Source organism: Acinonyx jubatus, chromosome E4 (assembly GCF_027475565.1).
Source record: "Acinonyx jubatus isolate Ajub_Pintada_27869175 chromosome E4, VMU_Ajub_asm_v1.0, whole genome shotgun sequence".
In the NCBI taxonomy this organism is placed as follows: Eukaryota; Metazoa; Chordata; class Mammalia; order Carnivora; family Felidae; genus Acinonyx; species Acinonyx jubatus.
In genome coordinates this window covers 28,175,275-28,198,723 of record NC_069395.1, presented here as the reverse complement: position 1 = coordinate 28,198,723, position 23,449 = coordinate 28,175,275, and the positions used below count along the sequence as shown (strand labels likewise).

Below are 23,449 nucleotides of genomic sequence, written 5' to 3'. Positions count from 1 at the left end.
CTGCCCGTGCTCAGGCTCTCCAGTGGGGTTTGCATTCACAGACGGGACCACAGACATGAAGGACTCACTGTGCTCGTAGGGAGGGCAAGGGTCTGGCCGAGCAGCTGAGCGGGAGGACCCTGAAGCCAGGATACACACGGTATCTGGAAAGAGCCCCAGCCGGTGGGTGACTGACTCAGCCCCACCACTTAACCAGCTCTGTGTGGGCTGGGCAAGTCATGAAACCCCTCTGAGCTACGATTTGCTCATCCACAAAATGGGAACAATCATACATTCCTTGCAGCGTTTCTGTGAGGAATAAGTGGAGACTATGTTACAAGTGCCTCGCAAATGGTAAATACCGAGCGGTCCCTTCATGGAATGCCGTGACCCAGGGAGCCAGACTTCTGGCCACTAGAGGGTAGCAGACAGGCACTAGTCAACTGGACCGAGGGTGTGGAGCCCAGGAGATTGGACGGAGGAATAAACAGGGCCACGAGGATTCCAGCACCTGCAGCAGCCCCGAGGCTCCAGGGACTCCGGCAGGGGCTTAGGGACAGCCAGGCCTCTCCAGAAGGGGCTGCAGCGACCCTGATGATTGCATAGGGCCCAGGTAGGCAAAGCAAGCCAAGACTTTACCACCAAAGGAGATGCCCGGAGGGTGGGTCCTATGGGAACTTTGGGGACAATGGGGCCTTGAGGCTAGGCTGGCAGTCACGGCCCCCACCCGGTATGAGCCCATGAATATTGCCTAGGCCTGGAGAGGCTTCCTGCCCTAATCCTGTGTGTTGTAGGAAAATTCCCTAGACCACACGATTTGCTCTCCCTGCTAGGCACCCTTGTCCACAGTTCTCCACCCATTTGGGGGACCAGCAGCCTTCCGACCCAGTTCTACCAGGTTCCCCTCCCCCTTCCCCTCATAGCCCATCCCTGGCCTGGCCCCCCTGAGGAATTTCCTGCGCCAGAGGATGGCCGAAAGTACAGATGCCCACCCCAGCAACTCTCCTGCCACCCGCCCAGGCCAGTGCCCTGTGCCCAACCCCAGAGGGTGCGACATGACAGACTCTGACAATCATTAAACCAGCCGGGCCTGATTTCCCAGCACCGCCTGCTAGGATCCGGGCCAAGTGGCACAAAATATGCAAATCACCTGGGGCCAGAAGCCCAGTCTAAAGGCCAGGAAATCCCCTCTGTCCAATGAGCCACCAGCTCAGGTTACCGCCAGGCGCACTATAAGGGCCCGGCTCGGGGAGGAGCTCCCACTCGCCTCTATTTAGGGCGGGTGGGGGAGTGCGGGCCAGACCTACCTGGTGCAGCTTTTAGCCTCCTGGATTTCTCGCCGGCCCGCTGTCCCTTAATCCTGCCTGCCTGCCACACCCACACCCCGCCACTCAGGTAGGACCCCCCACCTGTCGTATTCCCCAGCCTGGGTCCTGAGAGGTCAAGTGGATGGTTAGTTCTAAACCCACCCACTGCAGCTCCGCATTATAGAGCTCCCCTGAGCAGGAGTGTAGGGCAGTGGGGGTGTCCTGAAGGTTGCCGAGGCACCGTCTCTGGGAGGAACAGAGTGGCCCTGACTCTGCCAGTCCCACTCAGGGACCCAGGTGGGCCGGGGGTGGGGGGGTGCCCAGCAGGCAGCCCAGTGCCCACACCGTGCTCTGAAATCTTGAAGCCCTCTTGAAGAGATGGTGTCCAAAGAGATACTGACCTTCAGTCCCCTGCGCCCCTAGGGGCTTCTTCTGCCCCAGGCTTGGCTAGAACAGAAGAGCTAGAGGGGAAAGGGAGGACCCTGGTCCTCACCAGCCTCGGCCTCTCTCCCCAGGTAGCCTCATGGCTGCAACCTGTGAGATTAGCAACGTCTTCAGCAACTACTTCAGTACTATGTACAGCCCGGAGGAAACCGCCCTGGCTTCTGTTCCCACTGCGGCCACCTTTGGGGCTGAGGACCTGGTGCTGACCCTGAGCAACCCCCAGATGCCACTGGAGGGCCCAGGTGGGTCTCAGCAGGTGGGATGGGGAGAGACAGAGACATCCCTCTAAGAACCTGTTAGATAAATGGAGACTTCGGGTGGGGAGGAGGGTCCCCCCAGCAAATTCCAGCGCTAGGGGCATGGGGTGGCTTGTAAGAGGCCGAGGTGTTGGGGTTGAGGGGCAGTGCCCGGCTAAGTGAGGTGCTGGGCGAGGGTGCTGCGAACCCCATCTCCCGCCCCTCCTCCTGGGAGGCTCCTCTGAGAGGTGGGGCGGGGGGGGGGGGGTGGGATTCACACAGAAACCCAGATGGGCACCAGAAATGGGCTGTGAGGGGCCGGGTGGCTCGAGCTGACCTGGCGCTGTGCCCGGCCTCTTGTAGAGAAGGCCAGCTGGTCGGGGAAGCAGCCCCAGTTCTGGTCAAAGGCCCAGGTTCTGGACTGGATCAGCTACCAAGTGGAGAAGAACAAATACGACGCCAGTTCCATTGACTTCTCACGGTGCGACATGGACGGGGCCACGCTCTGCAACTGTGCCCCCGAGGAGCTGCGTCTGGTCTTTGGGCCTCTGGGGGACCAACTCTACTCCCAGCTGTGGGACCTCAGTGAGTCCAGGCCTCCTCCTGCCCTTGTCTCCCTCTCAGTTGGGAGGCTGCTCTAGGGACCGGCCCACACCCTAGGCTGAGGTCAGCATGGCTGTGGGAAGGACCCGGAGCCCCAGGCCAGTGGGCACAAAGAACCGCTGAGGGGCGAGAGGACCGTGCGATGCCAGCCTGGCCTCTGACCCCTCCTCCCTTCCTCATCAGCTTCCAGCTTTCCCGATGAACTCAGCTGGATCATTGAGTTGCTGGAGAAGGACAGCATGGCCTTCCAGGAGACGCTGGGCCCCTTCGGTGAGAAGCCATTTTCTCACTCCTTCCCCTAGCTTGTCCCATCCCGTCTCTGCCTCTCCCCAGAGCACTGGAGCTGACCCTCTGTCACCAGACCTGTCTCCCCTGGCTAGAAAAGCAGCAGGTCATTAGACCCCTGGGGAGCTCAGTGTCCCTGCCTGTTCCTCCGAGCTCTGTCTGAACCCTGACCTCTTCCCAGACCAGGGAAGCCCCTTCAGCCAAGAGGTGCTTGAGGAGGGCCGGCAGGCCAGCCCCTACTTCCCCGGCAGCTACGGCACCGGGGCCCCCTCCCCCGGCAGCTCCGATGTCTCCACTGCAGGTAAGCACCCTCGTCTGGGCCGCAGGCTCCCTTTCCCCCAAACACTCCTGCCTGAGCCCTTGGTTCCCGCCACTAGAGCCCAGGCTTTCTGGGGCAAATAGGAGCTGGCTGGGTAGCGTGTCCTGAGACCCTCAGTGGCCCATCCCCCGGCAGGCGTGGGCTGGCAAGGGGACTCACTGTGACCCCACCGCCCCTAGGGACTGGTACTTCCCAGAGCCCCCACTCCTCAGACTCCGGTGGAAGTGATGTGGATCTGGATCTCACCGACAGCAAACTCTTCTCCAGGGGTGAGTGGAGGGAGCCTCCTGGTCCCCGGGAGGGTGTCCCAATGGGCAGTGCCCACGGGGCCGGTCCTTGCCCTCTTCCCTGCTCTCCTGTAGGGTTTTCCTCCGCAGAAGAGCTGCCCCTGAGAGCCCCAGTTCCCTCCCCTCTGACCTTCCACCTCCCCTCTCTTAGACGGCTTTCCTGACTATAAGAAGGGGGATCCTAAGCACGGGAAGCGGAAACGGGGTCGGCCCCGAAAGCTGAGCAAAGAGTCTCGGGAGTGTCTGGAGGGCAAGAGGAGCAAGCACGGTGAGCTTCTGGGGTCACCCCCTTTGTGCTAAGGCCTGGGGGGCGTGGTGGGGGGGCGCTGCTGGTGCTTTTTTCTCCCGTGATCGCTGGCCGTCCACGCTGCTCCTCCCTCCCGCCGTCATGGCTGTGCGCAGGCCCAGGGCTGTGTGGCACCTAATGGCAGGGCCTAGGTTGGTGGTCCTGGATAGGAGGGGGAAACTGAGGCACCTGGAGGAAGGCCCATAGGACCAGAGCCCAGGTTACCTGCCCACCCACTCCAGTTCTCTCTGTACTTGGCTCTGTCCTGCCCGCTGGGACACCCTTGGTGGTGTGAGGAGGCAGCTGGTGGGTGTTGGGAGGGCCCAAAGGGCCCCAGGGGGCTCAAGCAGAGGACTGTGCCCTGTCTGCAGGCTGGACGTGTGGGCCTCAGGCACCACTGGGTGATGGCCCCGAGCTCCTTCTTGCCTCTGTGCTTTCGCGCATGCAGTCTCCCTCCCCCTACGCGCTAGGCCTGGCTTGCTTCTTGTCTTCAGGGAGCTATTTTTTCCCAGGAAGCTGTCCCCTTGTCCCCCGGGCTGGGGCCGGCTCCCCGGTCCTGTCCTCGCCAAGTTCTCACCACCTGTTGGCGTGTTTGCTTTTTAACGGCGGCCCCCACTGAACCGTGGGCTCCTCGAGGGCAGTAGTGCGTCTCAGTCACTTTCCCATCCCAGCCAGATGTTTGATCAATATTTGAGCGAGTAAGACATCTGTGCTGTGTGAGACGTGGTCCCCGACTGGTGGTGGGGGGAGGCGGGAGGGAACCAGCCCTTACACTACACAGGCATCAGGAGGCTGTGTGCCGGGACAGATAGGGCCCCCCGGCCTCGGAGGAGAGGGGTCCCCCCCTGGACTGCTGACTGACGGATGCGTCTGGCCTTGTAGCCCCCAGAGGCACCCACCTGTGGGAGTTTATCCGGGACATCCTCCTCCACCCGGAACTCAATGAAGGTCTCATGAAGTGGGAGAACCGGCAAGAGGGTGTCTTCAAGTTCCTGCGATCAGAGGCCGTGGCCCAGCTTTGGGGCCAGAAGAAGAGGAACAACAGCATGACTTACGAGAAGCTGAGCAGAGCCATGAGGTGAGCAGGTGGCCGGGGTCCTTGTGACCCAGCCAGACCCTGGGGGACCTGCTGAGGCTGCCGGGGACAGCTAACCTGTGCTCCCACGGCCCGCTCTCCGACCACTGCCATAGTCTGGCAGGTTTGCGTCCTGTAGAGTGAGGATAAGAGCAGTGTCCGCCGCTGTCACGGACTAAAGGAGGGCATGGAGAAAGTAGGCTGGTGCAGCAAACACCAGAAACTCTCTGTGACAACATTTCTTTGCGCTTCCTGCAAGCTTGTCCTGAGAAAAGCTCTCCGTGGTGAAAAGAGCGTGAGCTGAGGCCCACACCAAGACCTGGCTCTCCTTAAGTTGCCTGTCTAGACCTCGGTTTCCCCCTGAATTGTCACTAAGGGCGCTTCCAGCCCTAAAATCATGTGGTTTCATGATCAGCCCTGGGACCCAGCCATAAGATCTAAACGAGCAAGGGTAAGACCAGGGGCTTCGGACACCATTCTAGGCCAGAGTGCCACGATGGAGCAGAACAGCTCCTTCTTGCAGGAGGGAAGAAAAGAAAAGCTACAGGAAGTGGATCAGACTCCTGTTGCTGGGGCTGGAGCCCAGGGGCACAGGTCACCTGAGGATGGCTGGGCCAGGTGGAGGAAGGTATCCGCAGTCCAAGAGGGCTCCCCACCCGGGTACCTCTGACCACCCTTCTTCCCGCCCAGGTACTACTACAAACGGGAAATCCTAGAGCGGGTGGATGGCCGGCGGCTGGTCTACAAGTTTGGCAAAAACTCTAGTGGCTGGAAGGAGGAAGAAGTTGCCGGGAGTCGGAACTGAGGGTCGGAACGAGACCCAGGACCAAACGCAAGGACTTGAGGCCTGCGGCCCCTCCTGGGAAGACCAGCAGGTCCCAGCATCTGGGCAATGCTCCGGCTGTGCTGCGGAGAGAAGCTGTGAGGCTCTGGTATCCTGTCAGCCACCGTCCTCGGATCCGGGGCCTGTGGCCTCTCCTCTCTGCCCTCTTCTTGGAATTACAAGCCCTGGGGTTTGAGGTGACTCGTCTTGCTGACTTGTCCGCAAGTGTAGCTTCTTTTACCTGGTGCCTCCTCAGACCCAACCCAGACACCGGCTACGGACAGCACCTTCCTCCTCCAGATGCCCGGACTGAGCCGAGGAGGCCAAGGGAAGCACCAGGAATGCTGTGAGAGGGGACAGGACGGGGTCCTCCTGAACCTGCTTTCTGGACTGCCTTCCACCTCCGTGCTTGGACTCTGCAGGCAGGGGTCAGAGCACTCCCTAATTTATGTGCTATAAATACGTCAGATGTACATAGAGATCTATTTTTTCTAAGACATTCCCCTCCCCGCTCCTCTCCCACCACGTGTTAGTGGCCAGACTGACTGACTGTTTCGGCCCTTGGCCGGGCCGATGAGGGGCAGGGAGATGCCGGGCCCCTGAGGATGGGGCTCCTGGCTCCTTTTTCCTGTGAATGGAGGTAGAGACCTCCAATAAAGTGTCTTCTGGGCTTTTTCTAACCTTTGTTTTAGCTACCTGTGTACTGAAATTTGGGCCTCTGGATTGGATAAGGTCATGGGGTTGGAGGAGAGGAGCCAGGACAGGAGGTCTACAGGGCTAGAGGTGAAGGCAGAAGCAGACTTGCAAGGTAGGGATGGATTTCCTAGATCTGGAGGGTTGGGTTTACAGACCGGCTGCCTGGGGGCTGGGAGGAAAGCAAGGGAAGCAGGCCAGGCTGTTGAGGGCTGAGAAAGCTTCGCAGGATTTCTGCAAGCTAGGGCGTGAGCTCAGCCTGCTGAACACCGGGCCAGTCGTGCTGCAGCGACTCGTTCCCCCAATGACCTTGGCCATGTCAGCCCCCTGGGCTCACTTGCTTGCTATAAATCTGGGGTTTGGTCCCTGGTGCTCTCTGAGAAGTCTGAAATTGCATATCCAGCCTCGTGGGATAGATGCTTCAGCATTCTGGGCAGGTTGGCCACAAACTGGGAAAACAAAATGAATCCCTTGATGAGGAAGAATGGGGGAAGGAATAGACATTTGCCAGCCTCGTGTATGCCAGGCACTGAGCCAGACAGCACATTATCGCACATAATCTTGCCCCCCCCGCCGCCCCAAATGAGATTTGTCATTCCCATTTTACAGATGCGGAAGGTGAGGTCCAATAGGGCCAGTGTCTCGGCCAAGGTCACTAGGACAGTATTTTGGTGCCATAGTAGTAGCCTGTCCTTGGGAGCATTGTCAGGGTTCGGGCTCTGCTGACGTAATCCTCAGTAGATTCCAGAACTGTGTTACTCTGTCTCCACAGTGATATTGCAGCAGGTTTTAGAGAGGACGTTTTACTGATAGGTGTATGTATGGTTCCTTATAAAGATGATCTTCCAGTGGAAATTTCCTGAAGTCTGAGGCTTCAAATTCCACAGAGCACAACAAAAAGGCATTTCGTAAGTTTGAAATGCTGTTTAGTTGCCTTCGAAATAACTGATTATTAGCTGAAGGATGCGGGTAAGGAAGGGAACTTAGAAAACCGGACATGTGTGTGCGTGTGTATGTGTGTGTGTGTGAGTGGGGCTTGCTCTGGAGGAACAAGGAATAGTAGAAAGGAAAGCGGAGAAGTTGGCTGGAGAAAGTAGTGGGGTCCTTAAAGAAGCTGGACTCTTCTGGAGCCATTTTGGACAAAAATTTTCCTTTTGCTGCTGGTACCAGCAAGTTAGTCGAAGAGAGTAAGGGGAAGGATTAGCCTCAAACCGACCTGGCTTCTGTGCTGGCCAGACCACTTCTCAGCCGGGGAGCCTTTGGCAACGTCGCCTAATGATGATCTCATTTCTTGGAGAGGACGATGCTCATCGTGCTAACTTCTCCACCCGTGTTATCTTGGGGGTCCTCACGCCCTAAAGAGAGGTGACTCTGGTTGCCTAAAGCCACCTAGCCCAGAGTGGAAGATGAGCTTTAGGAACCTAGAGCACACTGCCCCAATCCTCAGTTTCTTCAGCTCTAAAAAAGGAAACACTGATGGTGGGTGCTCACCCGTGGGTGGGTCTGAGTTGGGGAGGGGAGCTTGGAACTATGGGGGGGGGTCTGTTTGGGGGAGGGGAGCTGGGATGGAGCTGGGACTATGAGGCCAAGCCCCTTCATCCTCTGCCAAAGGGCTGGGAGGCGGCTATGGGCCCAGCACTACACTCCGACCTTTGTCCTGCTGTTTTCGGTTTATGAGGTGCTTTCCTCACCCCATTATCTCATTTGATCCGCAGCCACAGCCCTTTGAGGAGACTGGGTGTCCCCATGTGCCTGATGAGGCTAGAAGCTGGTCCAAGGTCACCCCGCCTGGTGAGCAGAGACCAGAACCCAGGGCCCCTGCCTCCAGGCAGTACTCCCGGGGAACCCAGGAGAGGCAGGGAGAGTTCCTCTGCTCCACACGAGGGACATGTTTCTTTGTTTCTTTCTTCTTCTTCTTTTTCTTTTTTTAATGTGTATGTATTTTCTCGAGCGGGGGAGTGGCAAAGAGAGGGAGACGCCGAATCCGAAGCAGGTTCCAGGCTCTGAGCTGTCAGCACATGGGATTCGAACCCACGAACTACGAGATCATGACCTGAGTGGAAGCCAGGCACTTAACTGACCAAGCCACCCAGGCGCCCCAAGGGACATGTTTCTTATCCAAGAGGTCTTGGCCCCAAAATTGCTCTCCACCTTCTTTCCCCTCAGGACATGCAGAGCCCAGGCATAGGCCCCAAGCCTGGCCTCTCTCGTTCCCCCCTCCTTGGTGTCCTCTTTCTCAGGGGTCAACCACCCTCGCTCCCAACTCTCACCAGCTCCGGACTACCCCCTCCCCCAGAGACGGGCCCTGTCTCTGCCCAGGGCTTTGGGTCTCCTGGGGTGGGGCCGGGCTGTTTAGGTCCTGCCCCGGGCTGCTGGTCACCTCTTATCTGCGTCTGTGGGATCGGGTGTGCTGCCGGGCAGGTCGTGCTGCCGGGCAGGTCGGAGGGAGGTCACCCCTCCCATGTTTGGGTGTGTCTGCTGGGGGCGGGGGTGGAGGTGCTGGGCCTTGGCCCTGAGCCTCCCTGGGAGAGTTCCCGGATTCTCCCCATGGCCACCCCCTCCCCCAGTTCAGGGGAAGTCTGACTTCACCTGCCCTCCTGGGTGAAGCCGATAAAGTGGTTGTATTTGCGTGAAGGGTTTATTTTCAGTCTACTCTTTCCTTCCAGTTACCGGTTTCTAAGTCTCTCTCCCCTACTGAGTTGTGAGGGCCTGTGGGCAGGGACTGGGCTTACTCATCTCAGCACCGTGCACAGCGCCTGGCACACAGAAGGTGCTCGATAAATATTTGTTAAACTGCCCGGTGACTCTCCCTGCCTCTCCCTGCCCTGGCCACCACCTCCCCCTATGCACACACTGTCACATACACGGAACACGGGCGCGCACACACATACACACTCGCCCAAGCTGGCATACGCTGAACACTCACACCCCACGCCCCACACACGTTCTCCAAACCCCCAGGCTCGCCCTGCCGAGGCCTGTGTTTACACTGCTCATCTCTTCCCTCACAGACAACTGAACCCCTTTGGGGAGCATTTCCTGCCCTCCTTTCTGCCCTCTCTCCCCACCAGGTGGGCTCCGATCTTCCCACCAGTCAGGACCAGTTGCAAAATTTGCAGGGCCCAGCGCAAAATGAAAACTTGGACCCTTGTTAAAAATTAGTACCAATCCCGAAACAGCCAGAGCAGGGCGTGGAAGCAGGCGTGGGCCCTTCCCAGCAAGGCCCTCTGAACCACCGCACAGGTCCCCCTCCCGTGCCTCTGTGCCCCACTGGTCTTTCAGCGCTCCATTGAATTACCAGCCGTGCAGCAATCAGAAACACATGAATAAGTGGCCAAGTTTTTGCCATTGGGAAAATTCTCACAGAATAACTCGGATTTCTGGCTTCTCTTAAGAGACCAGAGCATCTGGGGGCGCGTGGGTGGCTCAGTTGGTTAAGCGGCCGACTTCAGCTCAGGTCATGATCTTGCGGTCCGTGAGTTCGAGCCCTGTGTCGGGCTCTGTGCTGACAGCTCAGAGCCTGGAGCCTGTTTCAGATTCTGTGTCTCCCTCTCTCTGACCCTCCCCCGTTCATGCTCTGTCTCTGTCTCAAAAATAAATAAACGTTAAAAAAAAAAAAAAAAAAGAGAGATCAGAGCATCTGGCAGAGCTAAGACAGCTCCCGCACTGGACCACAGTCTGCAGAAGCAAATCATGCCTTCCACTATATGTTCTCAAGTTCACCACTATTGCCACCGCAAAGTACCCATGTGGACCCAGAGGCAAGGAGTTTATAACCCCTGGTTGAAAATACCTAGGGTGCCTGGGTGGCTCAGTCGGTTAAGCATCTAACTTTGGCTCAGGTCTTGACCTCATGGTTCAGGAGTTCAAGCCCCGCTTTGGTTAGCTTGAGCCCTGCTTCAGGTAAGCCCCGCTTCTCTCTCTCTCTCTCTCTCTCTCTCTCTGTGCCTCTAGCTCACTCGAGCCCTCTCTCTCTCAAAAGAAAAAAAAAAAGGAAGAAAGAAAATATCTATGCCTGCCCCCCCTCCCATTGGTCCCAGACTAGGAGCTCATTCTAGGAGCTCATTCTGTACCCCCTCTACCTGGCAAAATGATGGCTTCTTGCAGATGTCGGTAAGTAAATGGATGATGGCAGTGGGTGTGGACGGGGAGAGTAGTCATCCTCACAAGTTTGGAAAGCCAACCAGCTCCTACTATGAGAGCCTGGGGTGGGGACAAGAGCCCTCCGAGACTTGCTAGGAGGTATCCCATTTTCTCACCTCCAAGAACATTTTCAGTCCAGTCCAGTGCATGGCATATAATGGGCACTTGTGCACGCTGGAATATCAGCGCCTGACCCTCTGGGCTGGGCATGGCTACTTCATCCAGAGTGCCCCCAAATGCCAGGACTGCCCAGCAGCCTTAACCCATCCAGGTATCCTTCTCCCTGCTGAGAGAGGAGACCTGGCAAAGCTTCCTTTTCTTTTCCTTCCATCTCTTTTCAGGAAGAACATGCCCTATATCAGTCCCCACATCATAACCATGTACCAGTGATTTGTAGAAGAGAGCATAAGATCCAGATGGACAAAGCCCCATCTTATAGGTGAGGAGACTGAGGCTCAAAGAAGGAAGGTGGCTTGCTCAAAGCCACACAGCCTGCTGGTTCAGAACCTGAGATCAAGGTCGACAGCTGACCCCTTATGAGTTACCTACCAGGCGCCAAGCAGTGGGTCACGTTTGTGCTTAGCATACCACATTCATTCATTCTCCCGGTGAGTGCTCACTGAGTGCTGTGTGCCTGGCTGCATGCTGAGACACCCAGCTGGGAAGAGGTCACCCAGGGAACGGAAAGCCTGGGCTGCAGCCTCAGAAATCCCAAAGTCGTGTACATAAGCCTCCCAACAGGTCTGCAAGGCAGGACGAGCCCCTCGTTTCACAGATGAGAAACTGAGGCTCTAGAGAAAGAAGTCAAGTTTTCAGAGCCAGTAAGTTTAGGGTATCAGGATTTGAACCCGGACTTCCTGACCCTCTTCTCTCAATCCCGCAAGTGACTCTGCTTTGAAAGGTGCTGAGCGATGCAAATGTCTCACTGCTCACCCGAGCCTGAAATCCTACCATCAGACGCACACTTCCAGAAGTGCTCTACTGACACACAAACACGGCGTGGGGGTGGGGTGGGGTGTGGATTCAGTTAGGGTTGCTTTTCAGGAACTTCTTGATCCCGTGGGAAGGATGGAGAGGGAGTTTTCAGGTTTTCCAAAACATTTTTTTTTAACGTTTATTTTATTTATTTAGAGAGAGAGAGTGTGTGTGTGTGAGCAGGGGAGGAGCAGAGATAAAGGGAGAGAAAATCCAAAGCAGGCTCCACGCCCCCAGCGCAGAGCCTGACTGGGGCTCAAACCCGAGAACCATGGGATTACCACCTGAGCTGAAATCAAGAATCAGACGCTTAACCGACTGAGCCAGCCAGGCGCCCCAAGTTTTCAGTTTTTGAGATCCTCATGGGGCCCCCTCTTGGGAGTGTTGCAATCCTCATTCTTGGGCCCTCCTCCTCCTGCTCCTCCTCACCCTCCTCCAGGTCCGTGCAGGGCCGGGCTCAGGCAACAGCAATTAGCCCAGCTCGGCTGCCCGTTACTGGAAGCTTTGTGTCAACTCTGGAGCCCATCCAGGAAACCATGCCCAGTGTCCTGCATGACTCAGCCTCACCTGCCCACCTCCACACCTGCGCCAGCCTCAGTGACCCAGGCTACAACACTGGGGGGAAAGTCCCGACATCCTTCGGTCCATCCCTCCCTTACGCTAGGTGTTTGCAAGGCATACTGGGATTTAGTCTTTGTAACACAAGCGTGGTTCCCTGGCTGATTTCTAGCCAAGATGAAATGCTCCAGGCAAGGCCAATAGTGGGGTTCAGGAAACTGGAATCTATGGAGACAGAAGCATTTATACTCTTCTCTATCATTGTTTGATATGAGAGCAGCTTAAGAACATGGAAGATACTCCCTTTCATATGTCAAACTGGCAAAGAAAAATAAGAACGTTCCTGATGTCTAGAGCTGGTGAGGATGTAAGGAAACTCAAGCTTGCCATAAACCATTGGTCTAGGTGTGAATTAGGAGACACTTTCTTTTTTTTTTTTTTAAGCTTATTTATTTATTTTGAGAGAGAGAGAGAGTATGAGCGAGGGAGGGGCAGAGAGAGGGAGAGAGAGAATCCCAAGCTCAGTCTCACAAACTGTGAGATCATGACCTGCACTGAAATCAAGAGTCTGACGCCCAACCGACTGAGCCACCCAGGCGCCGCGCTGTGTCCATTTCTTAATTTCTACCATTCCTCTTTGACTCTTACAACTTTCCTCTCTCTGATGAAATTCCCTATCCCTTCCTGCATGTCGCCCACCTTCTCTACTAGAGCCTTTAATTTAACATTTGGGTTATCTGTGAATCTGGTTCTATTGGTTACATTGTTTCTTGAGAGTGGGATTTTTTTCTTTGATACTTTTGTATGTTTCGTAATTTTTTCTTAAGTGCTGGGCATCTGTGTAGAACAGGAGAGACTGAGATAAATAGTCTCTCCATATCGCTGGGAGTGGGTATGCCTCCTCTGCTAGGTGATTGGCGTGTGTGTGTCTGTCTACATGGAGGCATTGAGTCAATCTGGTCAGGGGCTTAGTTTAGCTTGAGCTCTGCTGTTGCTCCGGTTGGTTATCTTCCATGTACCACTGGCTTCATGTTCCTCCAGCATTACCTTGTTCTGGGTGCTGGGTTTTCTCAATATTTCTGCCCAACCCTCAACTTTCAGCCTTCCCTATGCACCTGTGCCCAGGAGGGCTCTCTCTCCATACTCTCTTACCATCCCCAATAGTAGACTGCTATTGTTTGTTACTGCAGACCTGTTAGCCTGGTGGCATGGAGACGGGAGGGGGCAGGAGGGTTTTGTTGTCCTAGCCTAGTCTCCATGTGTGTCTGAGTCTCATAGGTGGGAATTTTTCAACCATCCTGTCTCTCCTTCCTGTGGCAGCCAAACTCTGCCTTGTGTCTGTGGCAGATCTTGTATGGGGAGGAATTTTCTGCCTCTCCTTCCGCAGTGGGAGACTGTAATACTATCTTAACCTTGACACTATCTACATTGTGAGCTAGATAACTCTTTGTTTTGGGGGGCTGTCCTGGGCATTGTAGGAAGTTCAGCAGTGTCTCTGACCTCTTCCTACCAAATACCCATCCCTTCTCCCCAAGTTGTGACAACCCAAACTGTCTCTAGATAGCCAAATGTCCCCTTGGGGCAGGGGGCAAAATTCCCTCCCCCAGAATGGCTGCTTTAACAGGATTCTGGTCCTTGACAATTTCATGCCTTTTCACAAGATGAATAGTTGTTTCTTTTACCCTTCCCTTCCTGTGCCCTGGGGGCAACAGAATTGCTGCCGCTTCCTCAATAGCCAAAGATTCTTTTCCACTTCCTCTTCTTATTTCCCTTCCTCCCTCCCCCATCTCCTCTTCTCCTTTTTCTGCTTCTTCTTGGGGAAGGGTCTGGGTGGGGCTTCCTGCCTTCCCTTAGTGGCAGGCCTCCTTCCCACCCCTGAGGGAGGCTCTCTCCAGTCTCTTGCCTGCCCCCACTCTCTCCCCTGAGCCCCTGGGGAGGTCTGTGAAGAGCCCACAGAGAGAGCTAACACTTGTGGATGTGCAGCTCCCAGGACTCTATCATGTCCCTCACTCAGCCCTCAGCCTTCAACAATTTGTTAAAAATATCAGCAATGTTCTTCCCCACCAGTGTGGACTGGTGTGTGTTCCCACTTGCTGTGCCTCAAACTAGTTTGTTCTCACATCCCATCTCTCCTTGGACAGGCCCGTCCCTCCTTGGGTTCTATTTACTTGGTTGCCCTGTGCCCCTAGCTCTCTGGTACGTTCAAGAAAAGTTCTGATTTTGTAGTTGATCTGTTTGTCTTTAGGGTGGGAGCAATGCCCTTTTCAGCTCTCTAAATCCTGGATGGGAACACAACCTCCACTCATTCTTTATCCATATCGAGGTGGCCCTGTATCATATGCTGTGCGTATTGGTTCTTTGAGGGGGGTTTTAGACTTCTTTGATAGTGTTAAGAAGAAAAATCCTTTTCCTGACCCCACCCCAAAATGCACACGTGCATGTAGTTTTGCCTACCAGTGAATCCTCCCCAACGGACGCACGAGCATCTTTGTCGTTATTGTTGTTTTTTAAATGTTTACTTACTTATGTTAGAGAGAGAGAGAGTGCAAGTGGGAAAGGGGCAGAGAGAGAGGGAGAGAGAAAATCTCAAGCAGGCTCCGCACTATCAGCATGGAGCCCGATGTGGGGCTCGAACTCACGAACCGTGAGATCGGGACCTGAGCCGAAATTAAGGGTCGGACGCTTAACCAACTGAGCTACCCAGGCGCCCCCCATGAACATCTTTATTTCATTTCTAGTGACTCATCCTCCAGGTAAACTCCCATGTTGATACAAGGATAATCGCTGCAGAATTGGGGGGAAAATAATAAAATACTGGAAACAAAAAAATAAGTCATTTTATTGAGTGGCTATCACATGTCAGATGTTCTCAGCGTTTTACATGTGCAAACTCTCTAAATCTTCACAACCACCTTTTGGGGTGGGTCTATATCACCCCCACTTTATTGATGAGAAAACTAAGGTGCAGAGAACTAAGGCCAATTACTCAAGGTTTCTCGGCCATTTTGAAAGCAGTACTCAAACTCAACAATTTGATTCCAGAGCTTAAACTCTTAAGCATATCTACATGTTTGGTAGGAGTGTACCGGTTAGATAGATCAAACTGAATTAAAAAGAATACAGACATTTATGTGGACCAATTTCCAAAACAGATAAAGTGGAAAAAACAGATAAAAGCAGATAATAATGTGTATAATTTGTTTTCATGTGTTTGGGTGTGTGTGTGCTTGTGTGTGCACGCACGCGTGTGTGGAAGAAAGAGAATGAGGGAAAGAATCTCTGGAAGGACACAAAATGAGCTGGTAACTTGCGTTACTTTTGGAATAGGGATGGGGTCAGTGTGGATGAGAAGGAGACTTTATTTTATTTTTTTAAAAAATTTATTTATTTATTTTGAGAGAGAGAGAGAGAGAGAGCGCGCGTGCGAGGGAGGGATAGAGAGAGAGGGAGAGAGAGAATCCAATCCTCTGGGCTGGAACTCATGAACTATGATATCATTACCTGGACTGAAACCAAGAGTCAAACACTTAACCGACTGAGCCACCCAGGTGCCCTAAGGAGACTTTTTATATTACTTATTGCACTATTTGCATATTTAACTGTATATAAGTATCCCTTTTAAAATGCTTTTAACACTGTTTTTGTTTGTTTATTTTGTTTTAGTAATCTCTACACCCAACATGGAGCTCGAACTCATGACCCCAAGATCAAGAGTCACATCCTCTTCTGACTTGAGCCAGCCAGGTGCTGCCCTTTGTTTAAAGCACAATATCTCATTAACCTCACAATAGTCATATGACTTAGGAATTATGATTTCCAATTCACAATTGAGTAAACCAAGATTTAATAAAGCTAAGTGACTAGTCTCTGATTGTACAAACATTAGGTAATGGAACCAAGATTTGAACCCAGTGTGTCAGACCCAAGTCCACAGTTTATCCTGTATGGGGTTATCTCCATGCGTCTATCTTCACTCACCTATTCCTTTTTAATTTTTTTTTTAATGTTTATTTTTTTTGAGAGAGAGACAGAGACAGAATGCAAGTGGGTTAGGGGCAGAGAGAGAGGGAGACACAGAATCCGAAGTAGGTTCCAGGCTCTGAGCCATCAGCACAGAGCCCAACGCGGGGCTCAAACTCACAAGCTGTGAGATCATGACCTGAGCCAAAGTCGGCCGCTCAACCAACTGAGCCACCCAGGTGCCCCATTCACTCACCTATTCTTTTATTCCTAAAATACTTATCAAGCACCTACAATGCGATTATCTGGGGGAGTTCCTGGCTTCAGCCTGATTAATATTGTCTCAAAGAGAAAAAAACATTGCTCCCTCCATCCCAAGTTAGCAAAGAGGAAACTTACCGTAATGCACAATATTGGCCAGGATATGGGGAGATTGGCAGTATCATACATTGCTGTTGAAGTACAACATTGTCCAATCCTCCCAAAGAACAATTGGGCCAAAGCATTAAAAATATACAAGACTCACCCCAACTATTCAACTTCAAGGAATATATTTTATTATTATTTTTTTAATGTTTATTTTTGAGAGAGAGAGAGAGTGCACACACAGGAGGGGCAAAGAGAGAGGCGGGCAGAGGAGAGGCGGTGGACAGAAGATGCATAGTGGGCTCTGTGCTGACAGTAGAAAGCACGATGCAGGGCTTGAACTCACGAACTGTAAGATCATGACTGGAGCCAAAATCGGATGCTAAACCAACTGAGCCACCCAGGCAACCCAAAGAATATATTTTAACAAATAATCAGATAAGTATACAAAGATGTATCTGTAAGGAGGTTCATGGTATCTTGATAACAACCAAAATGCCCATAGACAGGGAATTTGTTAAATAAATGGTCATATGTGGGGGCACCTGGGTGGCTCAGTCGGTTAAGTGTCCGAATCCAGCTCAGGTCATGATCTCACAGTTCGTGAGTTCGAGCCCCGCATTGCGCTCTGTGCTGACAGCTCAGAGACTGAAGCCTGCTTTGGATTCTGTGTCCCCCCCCTCTCTACCCCTCCCCCACTTGTACTCTGTCTCTGTCTCTCAAAGATAAATAAACATTAAAATTTTTTTAAAAAATAAATTGTCATATACATACAATGAAGCATTATGCAGTCACGAAAGCCTGATATATGAATATTTAATAATATGGAATTTTGTTCATCTTGTTCATGTTTTACTGTTAAGTTATTTGTTATAAAATAATATGGACAATGTATCTCAATTTTGTTTTTTAAATGTAGAGATAAGTCTAGGGTATGCCTGCATAGAAAACAGCTTGGAAGTACGTACATCTGCTTGATAACAAAGGCTACCTTTGGATGGTTAGATTAGGCATGACTTTTCCTTTTGTTTTTACACCTTCCTGAACTGGTTGAATTTTCTTTTCCAATAAGCCTGCATTGCTCCAAAAATAAAATAGGAGACAAATGCCTTTTCCATTTTGAAAAATAAACATCAGTAATTAAAAAAAAAAAAGTAAAACAACACATCTAATATATGGGATAAGTTCACTGAAGTATGACTCATCTATTTACAATCTAAAATACTATGCCTCCATTAAAAATGATGATTCATTGAAGAATCTGCTGTGTGCCAGACATTGATGATATAAAGGAAGCAAGGACGAGGTCAGCACTCTCCTCCCGTCACGAAGTCATATGAGTAAGCAGGTGTTTACCACACATTGGGATTCCTAGTGTGATGAAAGTACTCACCAAGTGATATTGAAACCACAGAGCAGAGCACAGAATCTGGAACTAGGCGTGAGTGGGAAGAAGAGTGGGAATTTGCCAGGGCACAGACATGGGGCTCATCCAGGCTAAAAGAACATCGTGTGCAAAGGTAAAGGTGCACGAAATGGTCCCATTTATACAGAGACTGGTAAGAAATCAGGTAGGATTGGAGCAGAGTATTCCAGGCAGGCTTGGCCAAAAAATGAGGCACAGAGGTTTGTAGATGATGAAATCCTTTGTTAGATCCTGAGAGTAATGGTAGTTACTGAGGGGGTTGAGGGATTTGTAAAGGGTGACGGAGTCGTAATTGCTTTATGAAAACATCCCAGCAAGAGTGGTGTAAGGGGTAGATTGATGGGGTAGTATTGAAGACAAGGACACCAGGTGCATGGGATCAGGAGATCCATGGACGTCTACTGTGCAGGACCATGAGTGATGAATATAGGAGAGCAGAGCTGAGATAACACAAAGGATCTGACTTAAAGGATGGGTGGATGGGGCTGCCATTCATCAGCACAAAGAGCCGATGGGCTGGGGAAGACACTGATCTGACCCCTGCACTTGTTAGTTTGAGCGACTTGAGATGTTCAACAGGCAGATGGGCAGGCGAAACATTTGAGCCAAGAATACAGGTTTTAGGGTCATCAAACATACACATGATAGTTAAAGCTAAGGGTTTGGGTATCACTCAGGGAAAATGTGTAGAAAATAGAGAAGAAAAAAGTCCAAGGATAGAGTTTCTGGATACTTAAAGGCCAGATGGAGATGGAGGAGAGGCACCTGGGTCATTGAGTTAAGTGTCTGACTTCGGCTCAGGTCATGATTTTACAGTTTGTGAGTTCAAGCCCCACATTGGGCTCACTGCTGTCAGCACAGAGCCCACTTAGGATCCTGTCTCCCTCTCTCTCTGCCCCTCCTGCGCACGAGTGCGCACTCTCTCTCTCTTTCAAAAATAAATAAACATTAAAAAAGAAAAAAGAAAAGACCAGATGGAGGAAGAAGGGCTGCTTGATTGAAGAGGTGCGATCAGCAAGGTAGGAAGAAAAAAAACCAGGAGAGGATGGTGTCACAGGAGCCCCAGGAGTAGAAACGCCAAGGTAGAAATGGTCAACAGTATCAAATGTCAAAGGAAGCTTAAGTAACATTTTATCAGAAAAGTGCTTCTGGTTTGGAAATATGGGTGAAGAGTGGTTTCATTGGAGCTGTTGCGATTTCAGTAGTTAAGAAGGAAACAATGTGAGGAAATGAAATCGGGGAGTGTGTGTTCATTCAACGAAGGTTTATTGGGCATCTTCTAGGAGTTGGACACTGTTCTGGGTATTGGGAATATGTAGGCTGTGAACAAAACAGAGAAGAAGGCTACTGTACTCATAGAGTGCACAGTCTGTTTCTTCAAGCTCTTCAAGGATGTGGACTTCTCTAGTACACTTATGGTGATGAACACTGAGTTATGTCTAGAATTGTTCAATCACTACCTTATACACCTGAAACTCATATGACACTGTACGTTAATTATACTGGAATTTTTTTAAGCATAAAAACGAGAACATGGACTGCTCTTAGAGAAGTTGGATGTCACTATGCATGAGAATATAGATAGGTTTTAATTTTTAAGATAGGGACATTGGACATGTCTATAGATTAAAAAGAAAAACTCAGAGGATAATAATATGGAGCATTTCCATATGTATGAGAGATTGGGGTTTCCCAACCAAATTCTGAGAAATAAAATTCACGTTTTACAAGAGCAAGGCAGATGGAAGGGCAAAATATCATATGTATTCCTGATAAGTCTGACATTGGAGAATATGCATTTTATCTGTAGGCAGAAATACTGAACTCACAATTAGACCCATGCATGCAATCTTGGAGGCAGCAGACACTCTCTCCTCCACACCCCAACCGTGTTGAGGCCTTGCCCTGTAAAAATTAGACATATAAAAGCAAAACAAGGCTTGTACTCTCTCACTCCGGAGGGAAAGAGGGAGGAAGGGTCTGGGCTACATGTATTCTGTTCATGCTCCCCAATTTACCAAACACTCCATCCTGCCAGGAAAAGTGAGTGAGAGGCACAGAAAGGTCAGGAATGTTACCCTCCAAAAGAAACAGCAGGGATGGGGAATAGGTATTCCCCTTAAGTCCAGGTACTCTGCTCATGGATAATCTGATTTAAACCTCCACAACCCTATGAAGCTGGGATTACCATCATCCACATTTCACAAATGGGAAAATGAAGCCTAGGTAGGTTAAGTAACTGCCTGGTATCCAGAGCCAAGTAGGTGACAGGACCAGGCTCTGGACCCAAGTATCCTGAACTCCAGAAACCTGAGTCTTAGCTCCTAAGCATTAATGTCATGGCGCCTTGGTCTTTCAGGGGATAGAGAGGGTAAAGAATGGCTGATAGATCAGGACTGTATGAGAAGGAAAGAGTATGGAGTTAGAGGACTGATGGAGGTGTAGCTGTGGGGCAGGACTCAGGCACCCCCTCACTGACTGAGGCAGGAGGGGAGGGTACAGATAGAGGAATTGGAGGGCCTTCTCTTTTGATGGCTTGTTTCTCAGCTAAGTGAGAGGCTGGGTGCAATTGTTTGAAAACACGTGTTGTTCCGGTAACAATCAGATCTTAGTAACTCTACTGAAGAGAATGCAGTGGAAGAGACTCTGTGTCTTCTGAAGCTGGATCATAAAAGGCAATAGAGTTCCGGGCTGGTTCATTCGCTTGGACACTTGCTCCTAGGACCCAGCCACCATGCTGTGAGAAAGCCCAAGTCGCATGGGGCGGCCACAAGTAGGTGTTCTGTCCAAAAGCCCCATCTGAGGTCCCAGACAACTGACATCAAAGGCCAGACATATGAGTAAGGGAAGAGTTCAAGATGGCTCCAGCCACAGCCACCATGTAATTGCAACTGTATGAGAAACCTTAAGTGAGAACCACCTGGCTGAGTTCAGTCAACCCCAAGAATGATGAAAGGCACTAATAATAAAGTGGTTGTTGTTGTTTTAAGTCACTAAGTTGGGGGGGGTGGTTTTTTATCAGATAACCAGAACAGAATTGGAAGTATGGAGCTATTGTAAAAACAACAGCCTTAAACCACAAGCCATTGGGTCTAGGACCAGGTTGTGGGTAGAAGCTAAAAGAACACTGAGGAGACTTTTTTGAGAGAGAAAGAGAGAGGGCGGGGCAGTGAGAGGGAGGGAGAGAGAATTCCAAGCAGGCTCCACGCTGTCAGGAAAGAGCCCAATATGGGGCTCAACCCTATAAACCGCGATATCATGACCTGAGCCTAAATCAAGAGACAGTCACCTAACCGACTGATTCACCCAGGTGCCCCAAGAATAGTGAGGAGACTCTTAATGAGCATCTAAAAGGTGGTAAAGACATTGTTAGTAGTAGCCCAATGGTCCTCTCTGTTCTCTCTCCCCTCTTTACCCAGATGAAATTCCACGATCGGTCATTAACATCACTCTCCTTCAGAGTCCCTTGACTCTCTGCCCTCCTTTTACTTATTTATTCTCCTTACTTGGCAAAAACACAATCTTGATTTAATTCAACTCTCAGCCACTCCAAGTCAGCATTTATGCTGATTAACACCCTCACTCTTCTCAGTCTCTGTGGTTCTTCATCGGAGCCAATTTTATTCCCCCACCCCCACTCCCACCCTGGGGTCATTTGGCAACATCTAGAGACATACTGATTGTCACAACTGGAGAGAGATGTGCTGGCATCCAATGGGTAGAAGCCAAGTATGCTAGGTATCCAATAATATCCAACACTGCTTCCCACAACCAACTTAGCAAGCCTAAAATGTCAATAATGCTGACGTAGAAACTCTAGCCTCAATTCCTGATCATGCATCTCAAGTGGGCCTTGGGGTTACCAGACAATCATACTGCCTTTCCTGAGTTGGCGCATCCTCCTGTTCTCTTAGAGGTTCAGCTCACACCTTCAGTCACGTCAAACCTCCACCTCCTTTCCCACTCCTCACTCTCATCTGAGGACCTTGTCTCCTGTGTCAGCGAGAGAAGGAAAACAATCAGAAGAGACCCCCCTGCCCTCCCACCTCTCACCACATCCACCACGAACCACCATCCACGCCTACACCCTCTGCCTTCTCTCCTGTTACGTCAGATGAACTGTCTGGGCTCCTGGTTGAGGACAATCCCTCCACTCGTGCACTCAATCCCCTCTCATCTCACCTACTCAAAGACATGCTCCAGCAAATCCCTCTACCCTCCTCAAAATTTCCTTGTTACTTGATTATCCCCACTGGCATATAAATGTGCTTGGATTTCTTCCATCTTAAAACAACAACAACAACGACACAACATTCTCTCTTGACCCACATTCTCATCCAGCTACTGCCTATTTCCTTGCTCCCCTTCACGGCAAAGAGCTATCTACATTTGTGGTCTCAACTCAGTCAGGCTTTGGGAACACCCACTGACAATGCTCTTACCAATGTTAGCAGTGACCTTCGTCATATTAAATCCAAGTCTCAATCCTGATTCCTTCGATCTAGTAGTGGACGTGATGTCCCTGATCATGTCCTCCTCGAGACACTGTCTTCACTTGGACACCACCTCAGGGACCACCCTTCTCAGACTCCTTTCCCAATGCTTCCTTATCTCCCTGACCTCAGTGCTGGAGTGCCCAGAGCTCAGTGCTTGCTCTTTTCTATCTTCACTTCCTGTCAAATGATCTTACTTAGCTCCATAGCATCACATTGCCGTCCATGCACTGATGGCTCCCCTGGCCTCCAGACTCGCAGTTCCAACTGCCTCCTTGATGTCTCTAATTGCAACTCCAACAAGATATGCTCCAACCCAACTCCCAACCTCCCTCTACACCCTTCTCCCATAATAAATGGAAACTTGTTTCTTCTAGTTGTTCAAGCCAAATACCTTGCAGTCATCTTTGACTCCTCTCTTTCTCTCGTGCTTCATATCCTATCTGGACTCAATCCTGTTGTCTTTACATTCAAAACATACCGAGAATACCACCATGCCACCCATCTCCTCTGCTACCAACCAGGTCTCTTATCTTAACACAAGTCTCCTAATTGTTCTTCTGCCCTTGGGATTACGTCAGTCCTTTGCTCAGAGGTGTCTAAAGCTTCCCTCCCATTCAGAGGAGAAGCTGAGGTCTTCCCAGTGGTACGTCAGGCCTGACGCCCTCTGTTCCCTCCCCTCTCTGGCTGTACTTACTGCTTTCTTCTCTGCTCGAGACACCGACCTCACTACTCTGGAACATGCTGCACCCTCAGAACTTTTGAACTACCACTTCTTTCTGCCTAGAGTCCTTTCCATAGCTAAATGCTTTCATCTCTCATATCCTGTCTTTGTTTAAATATTACCTCCTCTGGGAAGTCCCCCCATCTCCCAAATTAAAATTGCAACCCCTTCCCTACTTCATTCAGCCTTGCCAGCACTCCTCATCCGCTCTCCCTGCTTTATTTTTCTCCATTGTATTAATCATGACGAGACTCACCAATGTGTTTATTTATTTATTTTTGTTAATTGTCCTTCCCCAGTGAACTTGCATGCTCCCCAGTGAACTTGTATGTTTGGGTGTGGCGTTTCGCCCACTTTGTCACAATGCCCATCACATGGAAGACATCCAATAGATAATTCATTGAATAAATGAATGGACCCACTTCATACTTCATAAAGAAAGTAATGGCCATTAGTTATCACCTTTG

General features: G+C 51.1%; 1 protein-coding gene across 1 annotated transcript; it reads left to right on the top strand.

Annotated features, from left to right (window-relative positions):
- The first annotated feature begins 1,223 nt into the window (after positions 1-1,223).
- ELF3 (E74 like ETS transcription factor 3) lies at positions 1,224-6,324 on the top strand. The gene is made up of 9 exons (XM_015071477.3): positions 1,224-1,374; positions 1,802-1,972; positions 2,330-2,551; positions 2,753-2,839; positions 3,036-3,155; positions 3,353-3,442; positions 3,612-3,728; positions 4,629-4,824; positions 5,512-6,324. Exons 2-9 carry the CDS (start codon positions 1,810-1,812, stop codon positions 5,624-5,626), a joined length of 1,110 nt encoding a protein of 369 aa, XP_014926963.2. The 5' UTR covers positions 1,224-1,374; positions 1,802-1,809; the 3' UTR covers positions 5,627-6,324.
- The last annotated feature ends 17,125 nt before the right edge of the window (positions 6,325-23,449 follow it).